This window comes from Tenrec ecaudatus, chromosome 14 (genome assembly GCF_050624435.1).
Source record: "Tenrec ecaudatus isolate mTenEca1 chromosome 14, mTenEca1.hap1, whole genome shotgun sequence".
NCBI lineage: Eukaryota > Metazoa > Chordata > Mammalia > Afrosoricida > Tenrecidae > Tenrec > Tenrec ecaudatus.
The window spans coordinates 29,832,209-29,846,591 of record NC_134543.1 but is presented as its reverse complement, the minus strand read 5'-3'; the positions used below and the strand labels follow the sequence as shown (position 1 = coordinate 29,846,591).

General features: G+C 47.9%; 1 protein-coding gene across 3 annotated transcripts in view; it reads right to left on the bottom strand.

The window, feature by feature from the left end:
• Nucleotides 1-453: 453 nt before the first annotated feature.
• The window catches only part of AREL1 (apoptosis resistant E3 ubiquitin protein ligase 1), a 57,233-nt gene continuing 43,303 nt past the window's right edge, over nucleotides 454-14,383 (bottom strand). For all 3 annotated transcript variants that reach the window (XM_075531347.1, XM_075531346.1, XM_075531345.1), the window contains exons 9-20: nucleotides 14,267-14,344; nucleotides 11,382-11,523; nucleotides 11,184-11,305; nucleotides 10,193-10,268; nucleotides 9,210-9,319; nucleotides 8,408-8,587; nucleotides 8,109-8,234; nucleotides 5,898-6,027; nucleotides 5,752-5,810; nucleotides 3,705-3,794; nucleotides 3,165-3,340; nucleotides 454-3,064 (exon numbers count right to left, since the gene is read on the bottom strand). In XM_075531347.1, the coding sequence (XP_075387462.1) occupies nucleotides 2,962-3,064; nucleotides 3,165-3,340; nucleotides 3,705-3,794; nucleotides 5,752-5,810; nucleotides 5,898-6,027; nucleotides 8,109-8,234; nucleotides 8,408-8,587; nucleotides 9,210-9,319; nucleotides 10,193-10,268; nucleotides 11,184-11,305; nucleotides 11,382-11,523; nucleotides 14,267-14,344 (1,392 nt within the window). In that variant the 3' untranslated portion in view covers nucleotides 454-2,961. The remainder of the gene's footprint in view (nucleotides 3,065-3,164; nucleotides 3,341-3,704; nucleotides 3,795-5,751; nucleotides 5,811-5,897; nucleotides 6,028-8,108; nucleotides 8,235-8,407; nucleotides 8,588-9,209; nucleotides 9,320-10,192; nucleotides 10,269-11,183; nucleotides 11,306-11,381; nucleotides 11,524-14,266; nucleotides 14,345-14,383) is intronic.

Genomic DNA, 14,383 nt, shown 5'->3' with positions numbered 1-14,383 from the left:
AACTTGATAGCACCTAACGGCACCAGCAACATATGAAAATCATAAGGAGATGCATCGAAATCTAGCAGTGGTTACCTGGTGGCAAATGACTTCTTCCCCGCGAGGTTTTCTGTACTCAATTTCGCATGCAGTAAAACCAAACAAACAAAAATTAAATGCGTCTAACAGACTGACAAGGTCCTCGGCGCTTGTCTGTCACCTGGGGTCATCTCACCAGGGCCCCAGCACAGCACTTGCCCCACTCTCATGGCCGTCTGCGGGAGGGAACACCACGGGGCCTGCTGGCACCACGGACAGCAAGCAGGGAGGCGGGAAAGACAAGGAAGCCTGGGACGGGCCGTCCCCAGCTAAGTGCTGCCTAAGGGATTCCGGGAGAAAGACAAAAAGATTTCTACACCTTTTCCTTCCCCCACTTCCCAAAGCCCGGTCTCCACTGAAAGCAGTCACTTGCACTTTAGTCTATTTTTTAAACATTGGTTTATTTCATTTACTATACAAAATATTTACATCACCAGCTGCAACTGTCTGGCCTGGCAAGTTTACAGTCAGGGTTGCTCTCTGCTGAAGTCTGGAGTGTGTGGGTATCCTCCTTGAAGTCCGCGGGGAGCCTGGTCTCAGGAGCAGCTAAAAGGCCAGGAGGTTAGCTGGCCCCTAAGTTTCTGGGCCCCAAGGGAATAAATAAGACAACTGACCAAAATAAGAAATGTGACTAGAAACTGCTCAAGAAATAAGCCACGCTCCCTCCTCCATGGCACAACGCCCCACTCCCCCGACCTCCCACCCGCTCAGTCTGGCTAGTACCAAAAGAAGATAGGAAAAAAGATCAAAGGAGAAGCCAAAAAGAGCCAAGAGCCTTCTCAGCAGAGTTGGGTGGGAGAGAGAGAGTAAAGTGGACAAATAGAAAATCACAACCTATCAAAGGGTTTTGCTAAACAAAGCCTCTGGGATTTAAGGGCCTGCCCAGGGATTCTGCTGCCCCGGCCGGGATTTAACAGTGACCAGGGTGCTCTGAAAAAGAGCTTGGGCTCGAGCCAAAAATGACAGCTCAGGCTAAGAAAGTCAATTTGATCTCCGGCTTCAATCTCGAGAAGGCTGTCAGCATGGTGAATGCAGAATCTGGAAGTGGGGCAACTGCCAAAGATGGCAGAGCTGACCCAGGTGCCCCTAGCCAGAAACCCCAGTGTGGGGCATCGGGTGTGAATGATGACTAAACTGGCCTGTCCATACACCATGGGGAAAAACTGGGCAAGCAGCAGCACCTTGTCCTGGTCCCTGAGAGGAGCAGTGACCGTGTGGCATGGAGGATCCTGGAGTGAGGAGGCTCTGGTGCTGGATCCTGGACCCCAGTGATGAGGGAAGTCAGCACCCACGCCAGGAAGGGACAGACAGCTGCCCACAGCATGAGGTCAGGCAGGAGCCGTAAGCGCTCCAGAGGGCTAGCTCCGAGGGCGGGGAGCGAGGGGAGGAGGGCTCAGACATATTTCCAGGAGGCCAAGGCATTGTCTTGAGTCCCACCTCTCTCAGGACTCTGTACACTTGCTGGTTTGGGCAACAAAGATGGCTTGTAATATTCTCAGAGTTAAGTGCTCCATCAGGAATGGAAACGTGCAGCAAAGCCATCTATACAAAACAGAGAATTGAGGAGGCAATGAGATTTTGAGGCTTGAAATTATTTCCATCCGAATTATAATGAGAGCGCATGCTGTCATCTTTCCAGGGACAGGCCGCAGGCCTCTCCAATTACCAACTGACCGTGAACCACATCAAGCTTCCTCCTTCCTTAAGTTCCCCTTCCAGGTGCCTGGGAGGGTGACATCAGGGCGAGAGCTGGGCATTTCCTGTGACACAGTTCCCAGGGAGCTGATGCCAAGGTATGGAGATGGGCACAAGCACTTAACTCCTGGCACCTTTCGCTCTGCCTCAGGGACACGTACGAGGAGCGACGTGGGAGCACAGGCACGCCCACTCCTATCGTCTCAAGCCCTTGCTATCCACTTTCCGCAGCAGAAGTCCAGGAGAGACTGAGTGGGCCCCTCTGGAGTCAGGTGCGAGAAGAATCCCCAGCTCTTGGCAGGCTGCACACTTAGAGGTCAATAACCAGGCCCAGCCGGCCCTCGGTGTGAGAGGCAAACTGGGAGCAGAGCATCAGTAGTCTTCAAGCCAGCTGTGCTGCCAGCCCAGGTGTGCCCCAAACCCGAGAGGAGGCGCATGATCAGGAGTGGGGCTCCAGCCCAGCCATCATTCACATTCTTAGGGCTTCCATCTGCTTCTCTCACCTGGCTCAAATTCAAGGAAAAAACAGAGTTCTTGACGGATCACTGATTGATTCTAGGGACACCTGCAGGAAAGGCTCCCTTTCCGGTTCTGAAACCACAACTTAAAAAAAAAAAGAACCTTTTGTGGAGCTTCAATGGGGACCATCACTTAGAGGCCATCCAGTGCCACGGCCTGGGCCTGCCACTGTGTAAAGGGACAACACTAAAGGTGGCTCGTGAGAGCCCCTTCCTCTTTGTGCGTCTCTGGCTCCTGATGAGAAGAGGTGAAACCTGTCCCACAGAGAGGGGCGCACATACCGATCAGGGTGCCGACAAGGCACACGGGCAGAGGGAGCTGAGATAAGCAAGGCTTTCCGCACACCCAAGTCCCAGCAGAGCTGGGCTCTTTCGTAACCCCCTTGGAGACGGAGGCAGCCCCAGCGGCTGAGCTCATCAGAGAACCCACCACAACGACAGCAGCTTGGCTCTCTTAGCAGAGAGCTCAGATGATGTACCACGCCAACATGGCTTGTAGTGGCTATGGAGGGGGAGTGAGTGAGAAAAAGACGAAGCTTGTGATGACAAATACTCCGGACACGGAACATGCGGCCTCTTCTGGCTGATGGCTCTGTCAGTGCTGGGGTGAGAAGTCACGGTGTCTATCATGGGCAGCGAGTCAGGAACTGAGTGGCTGGCAGGCACGGAGTCAGAGCATGCCAAAGCCCTCGCAGCCCTCGCTGATGGCCAGCTGCAGCATCCTGTGCACCTCTTCATATGACTCATATGTTGGGAGGCACAGCTGGTTAAAACTGGAGGCAAGGAGGGAAGTGATGAGCTCAGCCCACCAGCACACCCGCGAAGGCTGCCCAGGGGAGCCCAGGAGCAGGCGCGGAGGGGCCGGCGACTTACCAAGTGTGTGCAGTAGGTAACGTGCTATGGGTTGGCGCGGCGATGATCTGGAACGAGGGGCACAGGGCAGCAAAACCTCCAGGTGGCAGCTGAGAGGAGCCTGTAGTGAACTGAAGCAGCCGAGCCAACTCTTCCTGGGTTAAACTGGAAACCACGGTCCAAAACCACCTCATGACCTGCCAGGGGAGCACGTGGCTGCAGTCAGACACACGCTGTCTCCTGAGGCGGGTGTGTCCCAGGGCCACAACGAGGACGCAGGGAGGCGCAGGCAGGGCAGACCACTTCAGGCCCTGAGCGCACTTCCCAGCTGGTCACAAAGGTAGTTGTTGTTGACTGCTTGGCTCTACTTTTTGCCTGCCCTTCTTCCTGTCCCTGCCGCAGTCACAGGGCCGGCCCCATCCCACCCGCACAGCCACCTGCCTTGCTCTCCTTTACCAGCCCATCACCAGGGCCACCTCGCAGATGCCGCTGAGATTTTCCTCTAACTTTTGTTTTGGGGACATGGGACACAGCCAAGGGAAAGAAGTCTGGCTGGCTCACCTTCTCTCTGAAATGCCAGGAGCCACCAACCACCACTGCATGGGCTTTGAAGTCAGACACGCTGATGTCTCCCGTTCCACACATCAGCAGCTGGAGGAAAGGTGGCCAGGGGTTATTAGGACAATCAGAGGGCACACACCCAACCTGAGGTCAAAATGCTGACATGCAGACTGGAACAAAGGAAAACGCCAGGAAGAAGAGAAAAGGCAAAGTCATCAAGCCAGCATAAAGCTCTGGGAAAATCAATGGATCCTACCCCATGTCGGGCGCCACATACCTCTGGAAAGCTATACAGTGCCCTAGCCCAATGGGTGGCAAGGGCCAATCCTGTCCCGCACAACAATTTATTTGAGCCATAAAAATAATCTGTACAAAAAACCACCATGATTTGAAGAATATCCTTTAGAATTTTTCAATTTTACTTCAGAGCCACTTTCAGGCCACAGTTTGTCGACCCCTGCCCTACCCTACAGAATCAGATGCTCTAGAGGGGGAATGAACAGCTATGTTTGAGGAAAGTTTCCCAGGGGCTTCTGATGACACCCTCGATTAAGAATCGCCACCATGGGTTATTTCCCATTGAAACAAAGAGCAAAAAACAAGGATCCAAGTGTCTGCTCTGGGGTAAGCCTGAGAACACCAGGGGGAAAAGGCAGGCCCTTCTCACTGAGGAAGACCCCAGACTCCACTGATGAATTTACCAAATAGCCTTTCCTTTTCCCCTGGGTCCCCCTTCTTTTTTGGACTGAACAATTCCTCTTTTTCCTTCAGCCTGGCCTCTGCTGGGTCCCCAAACAGAGAACCCTCATGGCATGGGAGTCCTAAGCATCTGCTGGCTGTCCTAATTTGGTTTCGGACTGAACATGCTTCTTAAAGGTCATGAGGACTTTCCCCGTAGCTGCAAAGAACGAGGCCCAAAGGGAGCCTGATGAGCTCAGCTCCTTCAAAAAGAACGCACTAAGGCTCAGGAGTAACTAACTAAGGGCAGGACGTGGAACAACTGTAAGACAGCGAGTCTCTCTCTCTCTCTCTCCCAGTATCAAGAACTGTACGAGTGATATTCTGCACAATGTCCACTAGTAGTCCCCAAAGTAACAGGACAGGGCCACACGTCAGAAACTTTATAAAGGCCGAGGTCTGGAGAATTTGGATTCCATGTAAAAAGATCCAACATGTGATGAAAATTGCATAAGCTTTGATTCTTATCTCTAAGTTGTTTCTGAGCAGAAGGGTAAAAGGTGTGTGAGAACAACAGGAGGCTTTGGTGTTTGTTTTGGAGAAGAACTCTCTCCCCACAGGGAACGATTTGCAGAAACCCACTCCGTGTAAAAGCTGTGGGGCGTGAAAATGAATCCCTTGTACTGTATCAACCCTGAGCAGCAAGCTGCGAGACCCTGGTTTTCACTGTGGCATTGCCATGACACAGCCATTCTTTACTCCTTACAGACTCTGACGTAGAATGATTAACTACATAATTAACTACATAATGTCACGATCCAAAACTCTCCGAAGTGATCTCGCCTTCTGGTTCTCTCCTGCCCCACAATGAAGGTTCCTGCGGGCAGAGCTCTGTCTTGGTCACTCTGCTTTGTAACCCAGTGCCTCAAAACACACCACCTACAGGAGGCACACAGTAAGTATTTCCCAAGCAAACAACTCTATCATTCCCTAAAGTCAACCTTGAATGCCTTCAGGATTTTATGAAGACTATATAAGATATCCAAATTCTATACTATTCCACCAATATGCATAATATTTGATGAACAAATGAGTATTGTTAGTTTTTACAAAGAGTTATTAGTATTATATCATTCACTCGATATGAATTCTTATTATGAATAAGTAGCTACTCATGAATAGGTGCTGGTTTTAGATTTTCATTCTCATTTTTAAAGAGCTGAAGAAAGAATTAGTGAATGGAAGGACAAAAGTAAAACCAACTATTACATAAAGAGCTTCCCCACACCTCAGAAGGTACAAGAAGGTTCCTCGTGGGCACATGAAAACACAGAGTCAAGAATAGGAGTTTGCAATTGTAAGAACTCACCTCAAGCTCATTCTCATCAAAAATAGCCAAAAGGTTTTCAGGGACCAATTCATTCAGGCCTAAAAAAAAAAAGGCCAAGTTAAAGCCTAACCACACCACAGAGACGGGTACTTTAATATGAAAGATGAGAGCAGACAAGGTCCCACCTTTCAGAAAATGTTCCACCTCCTCTTTTACTTGACTAGCCAACCGATATTGGGCCAGTAGATTTAAATAGAATATTTTATTTCCATTGGTGACCGGAATTTGAGCTCCTCCTGTCATGAGTTCTACAACCTGAAGTAGGAGACAAAAGGCCAAGAGGGGTTGGCTATGGGTAGGAGTTTTCAAGATGATAATTGTTCTGTATATTCCAAGCATAGCATTCACGAGGAAGTCATGGTGGCATAATGGCTACACATTGGGCTGCTAACCTCAAGGTCAGCCGTTTGAAACCACCAGCTTGCTCCTGTAAAGAATTACGATCTCTGAAACCCACAGACACAATTCTACCTAGACCTACAGGGTCACATGAGTCACTGACTCAACGGCAGAGAGCATTAATAAACTTTTATCACATTATCAACCATAAATTTCTGTTCACCCAGCTTCTCAATGTACTTGGTTTTATTTAGTTACTAAGCTTCTAGTTCCTATCACTCTTGGTGCATCCTACTGGCTACAATTTCTCAAGTGAGTAGCTGGCAGTGATACAACAAGAAGCCATTTAATATCTCTGTGATTCAAAATTAAACCACCACTGATCTCATTAGGGAGCCTTCGTGGTGCTGTTGGTCAAGAACTGGGCTAATAGCCATAAGGTTGGAGGTTCAAACCGTTTAGACTCCTGTTTTTCCTTTAGGTAAAGAAAGGGCTATACTGTATGATTCTCAATTAGAAATTAATTGGCAGCCCCTATTAAACAACTCCTAAATTACTATAAGGAGCCCAAAAGCACAGCTTAAAACCACCAGGTACAGACAATCTGCAAACAATGCTCAAGGCTGCTTCCAGGGATGAATGAAGATGTCTACTCAACTACAAGCTTTGACATGCAGTTCCTTGAGACAACAGAGCTGGAGCTCTGGTGGCGTAGTGGGTTATGCACTGGGCTGCTCAGCACAAGGTCAGCTGTTTGAAATCACCAGCTACTCTGTGGGAGAAAGATGAGGCTTTCTACTCCTAGAGATTTTTTTTTTTTGCACAACTGCTTTTGTTTATTATGTACAATTCTGGACATTCAATATATCTAAGTTTGCATTTCTACCTAGTAGCCTAAGTAGTAAATTACTAAGATTTGATAAACACAAATTAGAATCCTCATTCTCTTGGTCTTGGGGCCCTAGTTCAGATCTCTACTGACTTAGCTGCCTTGCCAGGTTCAGAAAGACCGAATCTAACCACGTGTGTGCAAAGGCTGGATTTCCACCATCACAAGGAAAGAGATCTGATTATCAGTGGTACGAGTGGTATTCTTGAGTTGGTCAATATTTTCCACCAGTGGCTAATTTGGCTTTTAGTTATCTATTACATCAACATCATTATCATTCGATATTGTTGAACCTCAAAATGTAAACCGAATCACATTTGCATCAGCAATACTTTTGGTCAATTTTCTTTTTTTAAAATCATTTTATTGGGGGCTCATACAACTCTTATCACAATCCATCCATCCATCCATCCATCCTGTCAAGCACATTTGTACATTTGTTGCCATCATCATTCTCAAAAGGCTAATGATTTTCTAATAACAGGTTTTAAGGTGGATAGGCACTGAGTTCAACATCCATATGGCTAACACAATGTACATGCTCCTTCTAAATCTGCTTGTGTAATTCAATGGTCGCACTAAGGTGCTTTCTTCCCGGAAGGTAGGAGTGGGTGGTGTAGATATGACCTGTGTCATTTGCTCCATTCAAATGAGGCAAGATCATTAAGTATGCATTGTAACTCTATCTAGAGTTGTACTCCCACTAGTCATTTATGTGGGAGGCCTGGAGGCACAGTAGTTATGCAATGGGCTGTGGGAACCACAAGGTCAGCAGTTTGAAACTAGAAGCAGCTGTGAGAGAGAAAGATGAGGCTTCCTACTTCGGTAAAAAGAGTTAGTCTCAGAAACCCATAGGGGCAGTTCTACTCTGTCCTATACGGTTGCTAGGAGATAGAATCAACTCCATGGCAGTGAGTTTTTCAGAGACACATATGGTTATTTAAATTTTTAAAATTAAATAAGATGCATATTTTCAGTTGTTTGGTCTTACTAGCCACATTTCAGGTGTTTGGTAGACAATGCCACAACTGCACAAAGTTCTACTAAAAGCCCAGCCCCTGAAGTCACCAAGAACATGGGACTCATACACATTGGTCCTCTTCCTCACCTTATCCAGTTGACCTGCTCTGTTATATTTCTCCTCTGCAAAGACCAGCTCCATCTCACTCATGTCATTGTTAAGGATGAAACAAACTTTAGATTTGTAAAATTCTGGGTCATCTGTTTCAAAGTACTGAGGAGATAAAAAGATACAGGACAGAATATTATTATCCTTACCCAGAAGTGACATCTGTGATTGCTTGGCACCGCTCCCTTGTCAACATTAAGAACAATAAGCTCAAAGTGGAGCGTTTGTGGCGAAAGTGACCAGAGGTCTTAGGAGAACACAGCCCCCCGTGACATTACCTTGTAATGCATGCGCAGTCCTATGATTTGAGCCAGGAAAGACCGGGTGAAGCGAGCTCGGACCAACTGTTTGTAGGCTCCTCCCAAAGAAGACTCATAGAGGCACTTGCCCACCAGCCGCCCTGCAAACTCATACATCTTCAGGCGCAGATGAGCAGGGCGACTGGGGTTGGGATGTACCTGCCAAAGAAAGAGGCTGCAAGGCCCTGGGCCATTTTTCTTCCGGTCTATCCTGGAAGACGCTTCTTCCCTGGTCCTGTGCTAAAGGGCTTTGAGCCCATCCAAGTGTCATTCGTCTTTTGGTAGCCACTCTGGAGGAACGCAAAGGGATCGGAGGATGGCGAGCAAAGGTGCCCTTAGTACTAAGTTTCACAGCCCAAACTTCTCCGTGGGCCCTAGAAGGATGTGGGTGCTGCTCAGAGGGTGCTCAATGCCTTTGCTCTAAACCAGACCTTCTCAGCCAAAATGCCCCGCTCCACTCCCGGCACCTCTGCCCAGTCCAAGTTCTAGAACAGAAAGCAATTGTTTCATTGACGTTTTGAGAAAGTGGCATAACTATTACTGTAAGGAGTAGGCTATTCGTTGCATCGTCATGTTTCTCAGTCAAATAACATCCCTCTGTCTCTGTTCTCTCTGCCTTTATAGGTGGAATAATAAAGGTAACGAGGGAGTTGCAGTCAATGTATGAAAATTACGAACAGGAAACAAGTTGGTTAGACTCTCAGAACAGTATCTAATGTCAAACTCCTGTTATTCTATCCATTAGAATAATACCCAAAGGTGGGCACGTCTTAAGACTTACCAATGCTTGGTTGTTATCGCTGAAGCGTGTAAAAAGCTGATTGGTGGTATCAAACAGAGCCTTGCAGATGAGCTCGAACCATTCCCGGCGAGGTCCGCCCCAGTCCAGAGCTGAGAAGTATCGTAAAGATAGAAACGGATTCTGGCCTACCTCCTCTGACCACTTTTTATCCTTTTATTGCTCATTTTACATTCTCCACAGTCCCATCACCCCTACCACCTCATGGTTTCACCATCTCAAAGCAAGCAAAACGTGGACCTCCCCCACCCCATTTTTATTTCATTTGGGATGAAAATATACCTAGATCACCTACACAATTAAACATTTCTAAACATACAACACTGGTTACATTCTGCCGGTGGTCTCACCATTCTCACTACCTCTCCCCCCTACACTGCTCAGCTTTCTGACGTAGACTCACTTCCCCCTGGGCTGCTCATCTGTGTTTTGGCGTTATGTCGTGCACTTTTAAAAAGCACAATGCTCACGGCAGGCATTCTGCGTGAATCCAGCTCAACTGCTGTTTAGTTTGAAGGTAACATCAGGGAAGAGCTGGGGTTCCAGGCTCAAAACCTTGACAAGGCAATGCAATTAGGGGATGAAATGTGAACTTTCCTGAAGTCTCCCCAGCCCCTTCTCTGTGGGATTAATGGTATTCTGATCACTAAGCTGGGCTCCCCTGCCCTCCTTCCCAAAGTGGGCACATGGGAGACCCGGAGAGTCAGGAAATGGCCACTTGGCAGCTGCACACAGGTGGCTTGAACTCTGAGCTCACCTACACATCCCTGCATGGCTCTGCACTACCAGCACCACCAAGCCATCTGGCTGTAATCACCACCCTGTCTGTCTTGACGCGTGGCTTCTTTTTCCCGCGGAATAAGAGGGTTTTGTTGTTTTTTCTTCTTTAAGGGAGCGTGGATAAGAGCAACAGCCAAGGGGAGCGGAGAGAGAAATGCAGATGAACCTGAAATTTCAAAACTAACCTTCTTCATCTTGGAAAACCACTTCAAAGTTCTTGCTCCAATCGGATATGGAGAAATTCCGAGTGGCTTTCAAGGACTGGAAAGCAGTGAGAGGAAGGAAACAGTCAGAACACTGGCTGGCATCTGGGTGGCAAAGACACAAGAGTGCTGCCGCTGCTGCCGGTTAACTAGCCACTGATGCGTGGCGATGTGCTAGCCAGAAACAAGACTGAGGAACAGGGGCCCCAGTTTAGACTCACAGTACTCTTGTCGCCAGCAGAAACAGAAGGCTTGAGAAAAATAATTTGTCTTTATGCCATTTATGCTTTTAAGTTGGGAGTTGGTTTTTGGAAAACTGAAGCTGCTTTTGGTTTGTTTACTTTTTTAACAACCCCCGCTTTAGTAAGGAGAAAGCTCGCGCATAAAGCAGGGGGCTTCCCGACGGATAGTCTCAGCAAAGCGCAGGCTGCTAGGAGGCTTCTTCCTCCTCATGGCGAGGTCCACACAGGGCCCACGAGCAAAGGGGTTTCCAGGTGCGCCTCCCAGAGCCAAACACCACAGACCCTTCCAGGACAGGGACCAGAACCCTGAGCCTGCTCATTCCCAGGGAATGCATGGCCTGTGGCAGGGTCTGCAGCACAGACAGACACACGCCAGGCGTTCCTCTGCCATCAGACCAGAGTGACAACAAGAATCACTTCCTCTGCACTAGACAAAGCTCCTCTATCCCTCCTTTCTTCAGTAACAGCTGCTCACACCAGCTTATAGCACCTTTCCATGAGTGCTCTCAGGAACTAAGCTTGATGCGCATTTTGAAAGCCCCCATGCCAACTGGCCTTTCCCCTCAGTAGGGCGCTGCCAAAGAATATCACCCATCAAACCGGGGAACAGTCTTTCCCAGACGCGCTTAGAGAGGAATGCAAGTGGTGCAAACAGAGACTACACTGAAATGCTGAAAAGGCTCTTCGCCGGCACACTTTGGGAATTGCTGACAGAGATGCACCTTACTCACCGATTCCAACAAGGTGTGTCTGCTGACCTTCAGGGTGACTTTGGAATGCGGCCTCTTCATATGGGCCTGCCGAAGCTCTCTTTGGAAAAAGTTCACCTTGTCCTGAAAGGTCTCCGAGCCTCCTGAGGAGCAGACGGTGACAGTCTTATTACAGGATACCGGTGGGTCCCACCCATCACAATCCCTGCTCTACCTTACCTATGTTCTTGTGGAGGGAGCGGATGAAAGTGGCTGCCAGAATGTTCCTCTCCTTACAGCTGAGCTCCACAGGGGGCTGGATGCCATCATCGACCACCAGTGTAAGGAGTTTATGAACAGGGTCAGGGCCAAGGTATGAAAACTAGCAAAGGAAGGCGGGAAAAAAGTGAATTCTATGAAATCCTCAAAATGAGCAAAATCCCCCGCAACCCCTCCTTCTGTACCAACCAACAAGAACAACCTCAGCCGCTGTGTCCACGCCCTTGTCCTTCCCCTCAGTGCACTACAATGCAATGTGATTTTAAATCACGGGGGCGGCAGAGAGCAACACTGCGGGCCTTCCAGCATAAACTACATAAAGAATCAAAGTGTTAAAGGGGATAAGAAATGGCAAAACATCACAAGCTGATAACGTTGGGCAGACAGACAGGAGGAAAGCGGGTTTTTGTAAAACCGCGATTAGTAACCTGGCTCAGCTAGTCCAAAAAGGAGTTGATTATGCCAAGCCCCACCGCGGCAAAGGGAAGCTACGTCTCCGTGTGCTGTCCATGCCTAGCTTTCCCAGGAGCGGAAACCCAAGTCAATAGACTGACTCTGGAGAAGGAAACCTAAGCTAGCCAATCACGACCATGAGCCATTACACACGTTTCCTGCTTCTACCTGCCATCAGACTCCGCTCGCGCCTCATTTTTCCCCTCCCTCCCCACCCCGACCCTCATGAACCCTTGATAATTTATAAATTATTATTATTTTGTCATGTCTTATACTGTCCGACATCTCCCTTCACCTACTTTTCTATTGTCCGTCTCCCAGGAAAGGGGCTATTTGTAGATCCTTGTAATCAGTTTCTCCTTTCTACCCCACATCCCCTCCAACCTCCTGGTATCTCCACTCTCACCACTGGTCCTAAAGGAGTCATATTGTCCTGGATTCCCAGGGTTCCCTACCTGTACCAGTGTACATGCTCTGGTCTGGCCGGACTTGGAAGGTAGAATTGGGATCACGATAATTGTGGGGAGGAAGCATTTAGGAACTAGAGGCAAGTTGTATGTTTCATTGTTGCTACATCGCACCCTGACTGGCTCGCCTCCTCCCTGAGACCCTTCTGTAAGGGGATGTCCAGTTGCCTACAGATGGGCTTTGAGCCCCCACTCCACACTCCCCCTCATTCACAATGATATGATTTTTTTTCTTTGATATCTGATACCTGGTCCCATCGACACCTCGCAGTCACACAGGCTGGTGTGTTTCTTCCATGTGAGCTTTGTTGCTTCTCAGCTAGATGGCCACTTGTTTATCTTCAAACCTTTAAGACCCTAGATGCTTTATCTTTTGAAAGCCAGGCACCATCAGCTTTCTTCACCACATTTGCATATGCACCCCGCCTTGTCTTCAGTGTCGGGAAGGTGAGCATCATGGAATGCCAGTTTAATAAAACAAAGTGTTCTTGCATTGAGGGAGTGCTTGAGTAGAGGCCCAAACCTTAATACTAAACCTATGCATACATGCACATAGATCTATTTCCTCGTCATCATCTATAAATATATTTACAAATCATTTGTTTTCACCTACAAACGTAATATCGTGGAAATTTTGTCTTTAACAAACATAATCAACCCTTGGGCAAGAGTTTCCTTAGATGTTTTTGGTAAGTATAGAAGACTGTTGACTCTGTAAGGGTTAGTTAGCTTCAGTACACTAGGAAACCAAGAATGAACACAGTGTTATCCTCGCCAATAATTTATATTCAGGGGGCTTCAAAAATCTTGTGGAAAAATAGAATTAAAAAGATCATGGCATTTTTCCCTATGAACTCTTTGAGGCCTCCTTGTATATATGGTCAGGGTTGTATCCTTTCCCCACTCGTATTAAACCTACATGCAGAAGAATGCAGACTCCGGACCGGAGGAAAACTCCAAAAGCAGCCCGTGATTCACAAATGATAAGAAGACTTGAAGAACTTGCAGATGAGCTCAAGAACTATGGCCATCAATTCAGATTCTACCTCAATATACAGAAATCCTCACAACTGGATCAGTAAGCAACATCATGAAAGAGGAGAAAAGATTGCAGCTGTTCAAGATTTCATTTTACTTGGATCCACAATCAATGCCCATGGAAGCAGGAGTCAGGAAACTAGACTCTCCTGCACTGGGCAGATCTGTTGGGAAAGACTTCTTTACAGGGTCCACAAACCAAGATGTCACTGAGGACTCAGAGGTGCCTGCCCCCACCCCATGGGCTCTTCTTTCACGCCAAATGCAGGTGAAAGCTGGGCGAGACAGCAGAATCATTGATGCTTTTGAATTATGGTGGGCAAACAAGCTGGAGTCAACAAAATGCCATGAATATTAAATAGATGGTGGACTGGTAAAAGGATGAACGAATCTGTCTTGGTAGAAGTATAGTCGGACTGTTTCTTGGAAGCAAGGATGGTGAGACTTTGTCCCACCATCCTCTGCTCATGTGCTGAGCAGGGCCCCGTTTCTGGAGAAGGACATCATCCTTGATGACCCAGTGAGGGTCAGCAAAAAAAGAGGAAGCCCCTCAATGGGACTGATGGACACAGTGGCTTCAACAATGGACGTAAACAGCAATGATGGCACAGGATTTCATTCTGTTGTACAGAGTACTGTGGCAAGTCAGCACCAACAACAATCTTGACGTCCACAGGTAAGGGTTGACATATGCCGAGTTGCGACTAATTCCTGGTTCTGCATCTTTCTAAAACAGAGATATCCTTCATGCCGTTTAGAGATGGGGACCCTCTGTGTTTGGCAGTAAGTGGTGTGTGCAGACGGAGGACTCACAGAAGCTCTATGAAGGAAGCAAAGGCTAAGAAGTTCCATACCTGTTCAGTGAACCAGATGGAAAGTCCAACTTACTTTTGTTCCTGGACAGACTCGGAAGGTGTATAGACGCCAGGGAATGATTTTCAGGTAGAACTCCTTCACTGAGAATTGCTGGAAGGCCAACACAGAAGATAAAAAGGTTTTTATCTA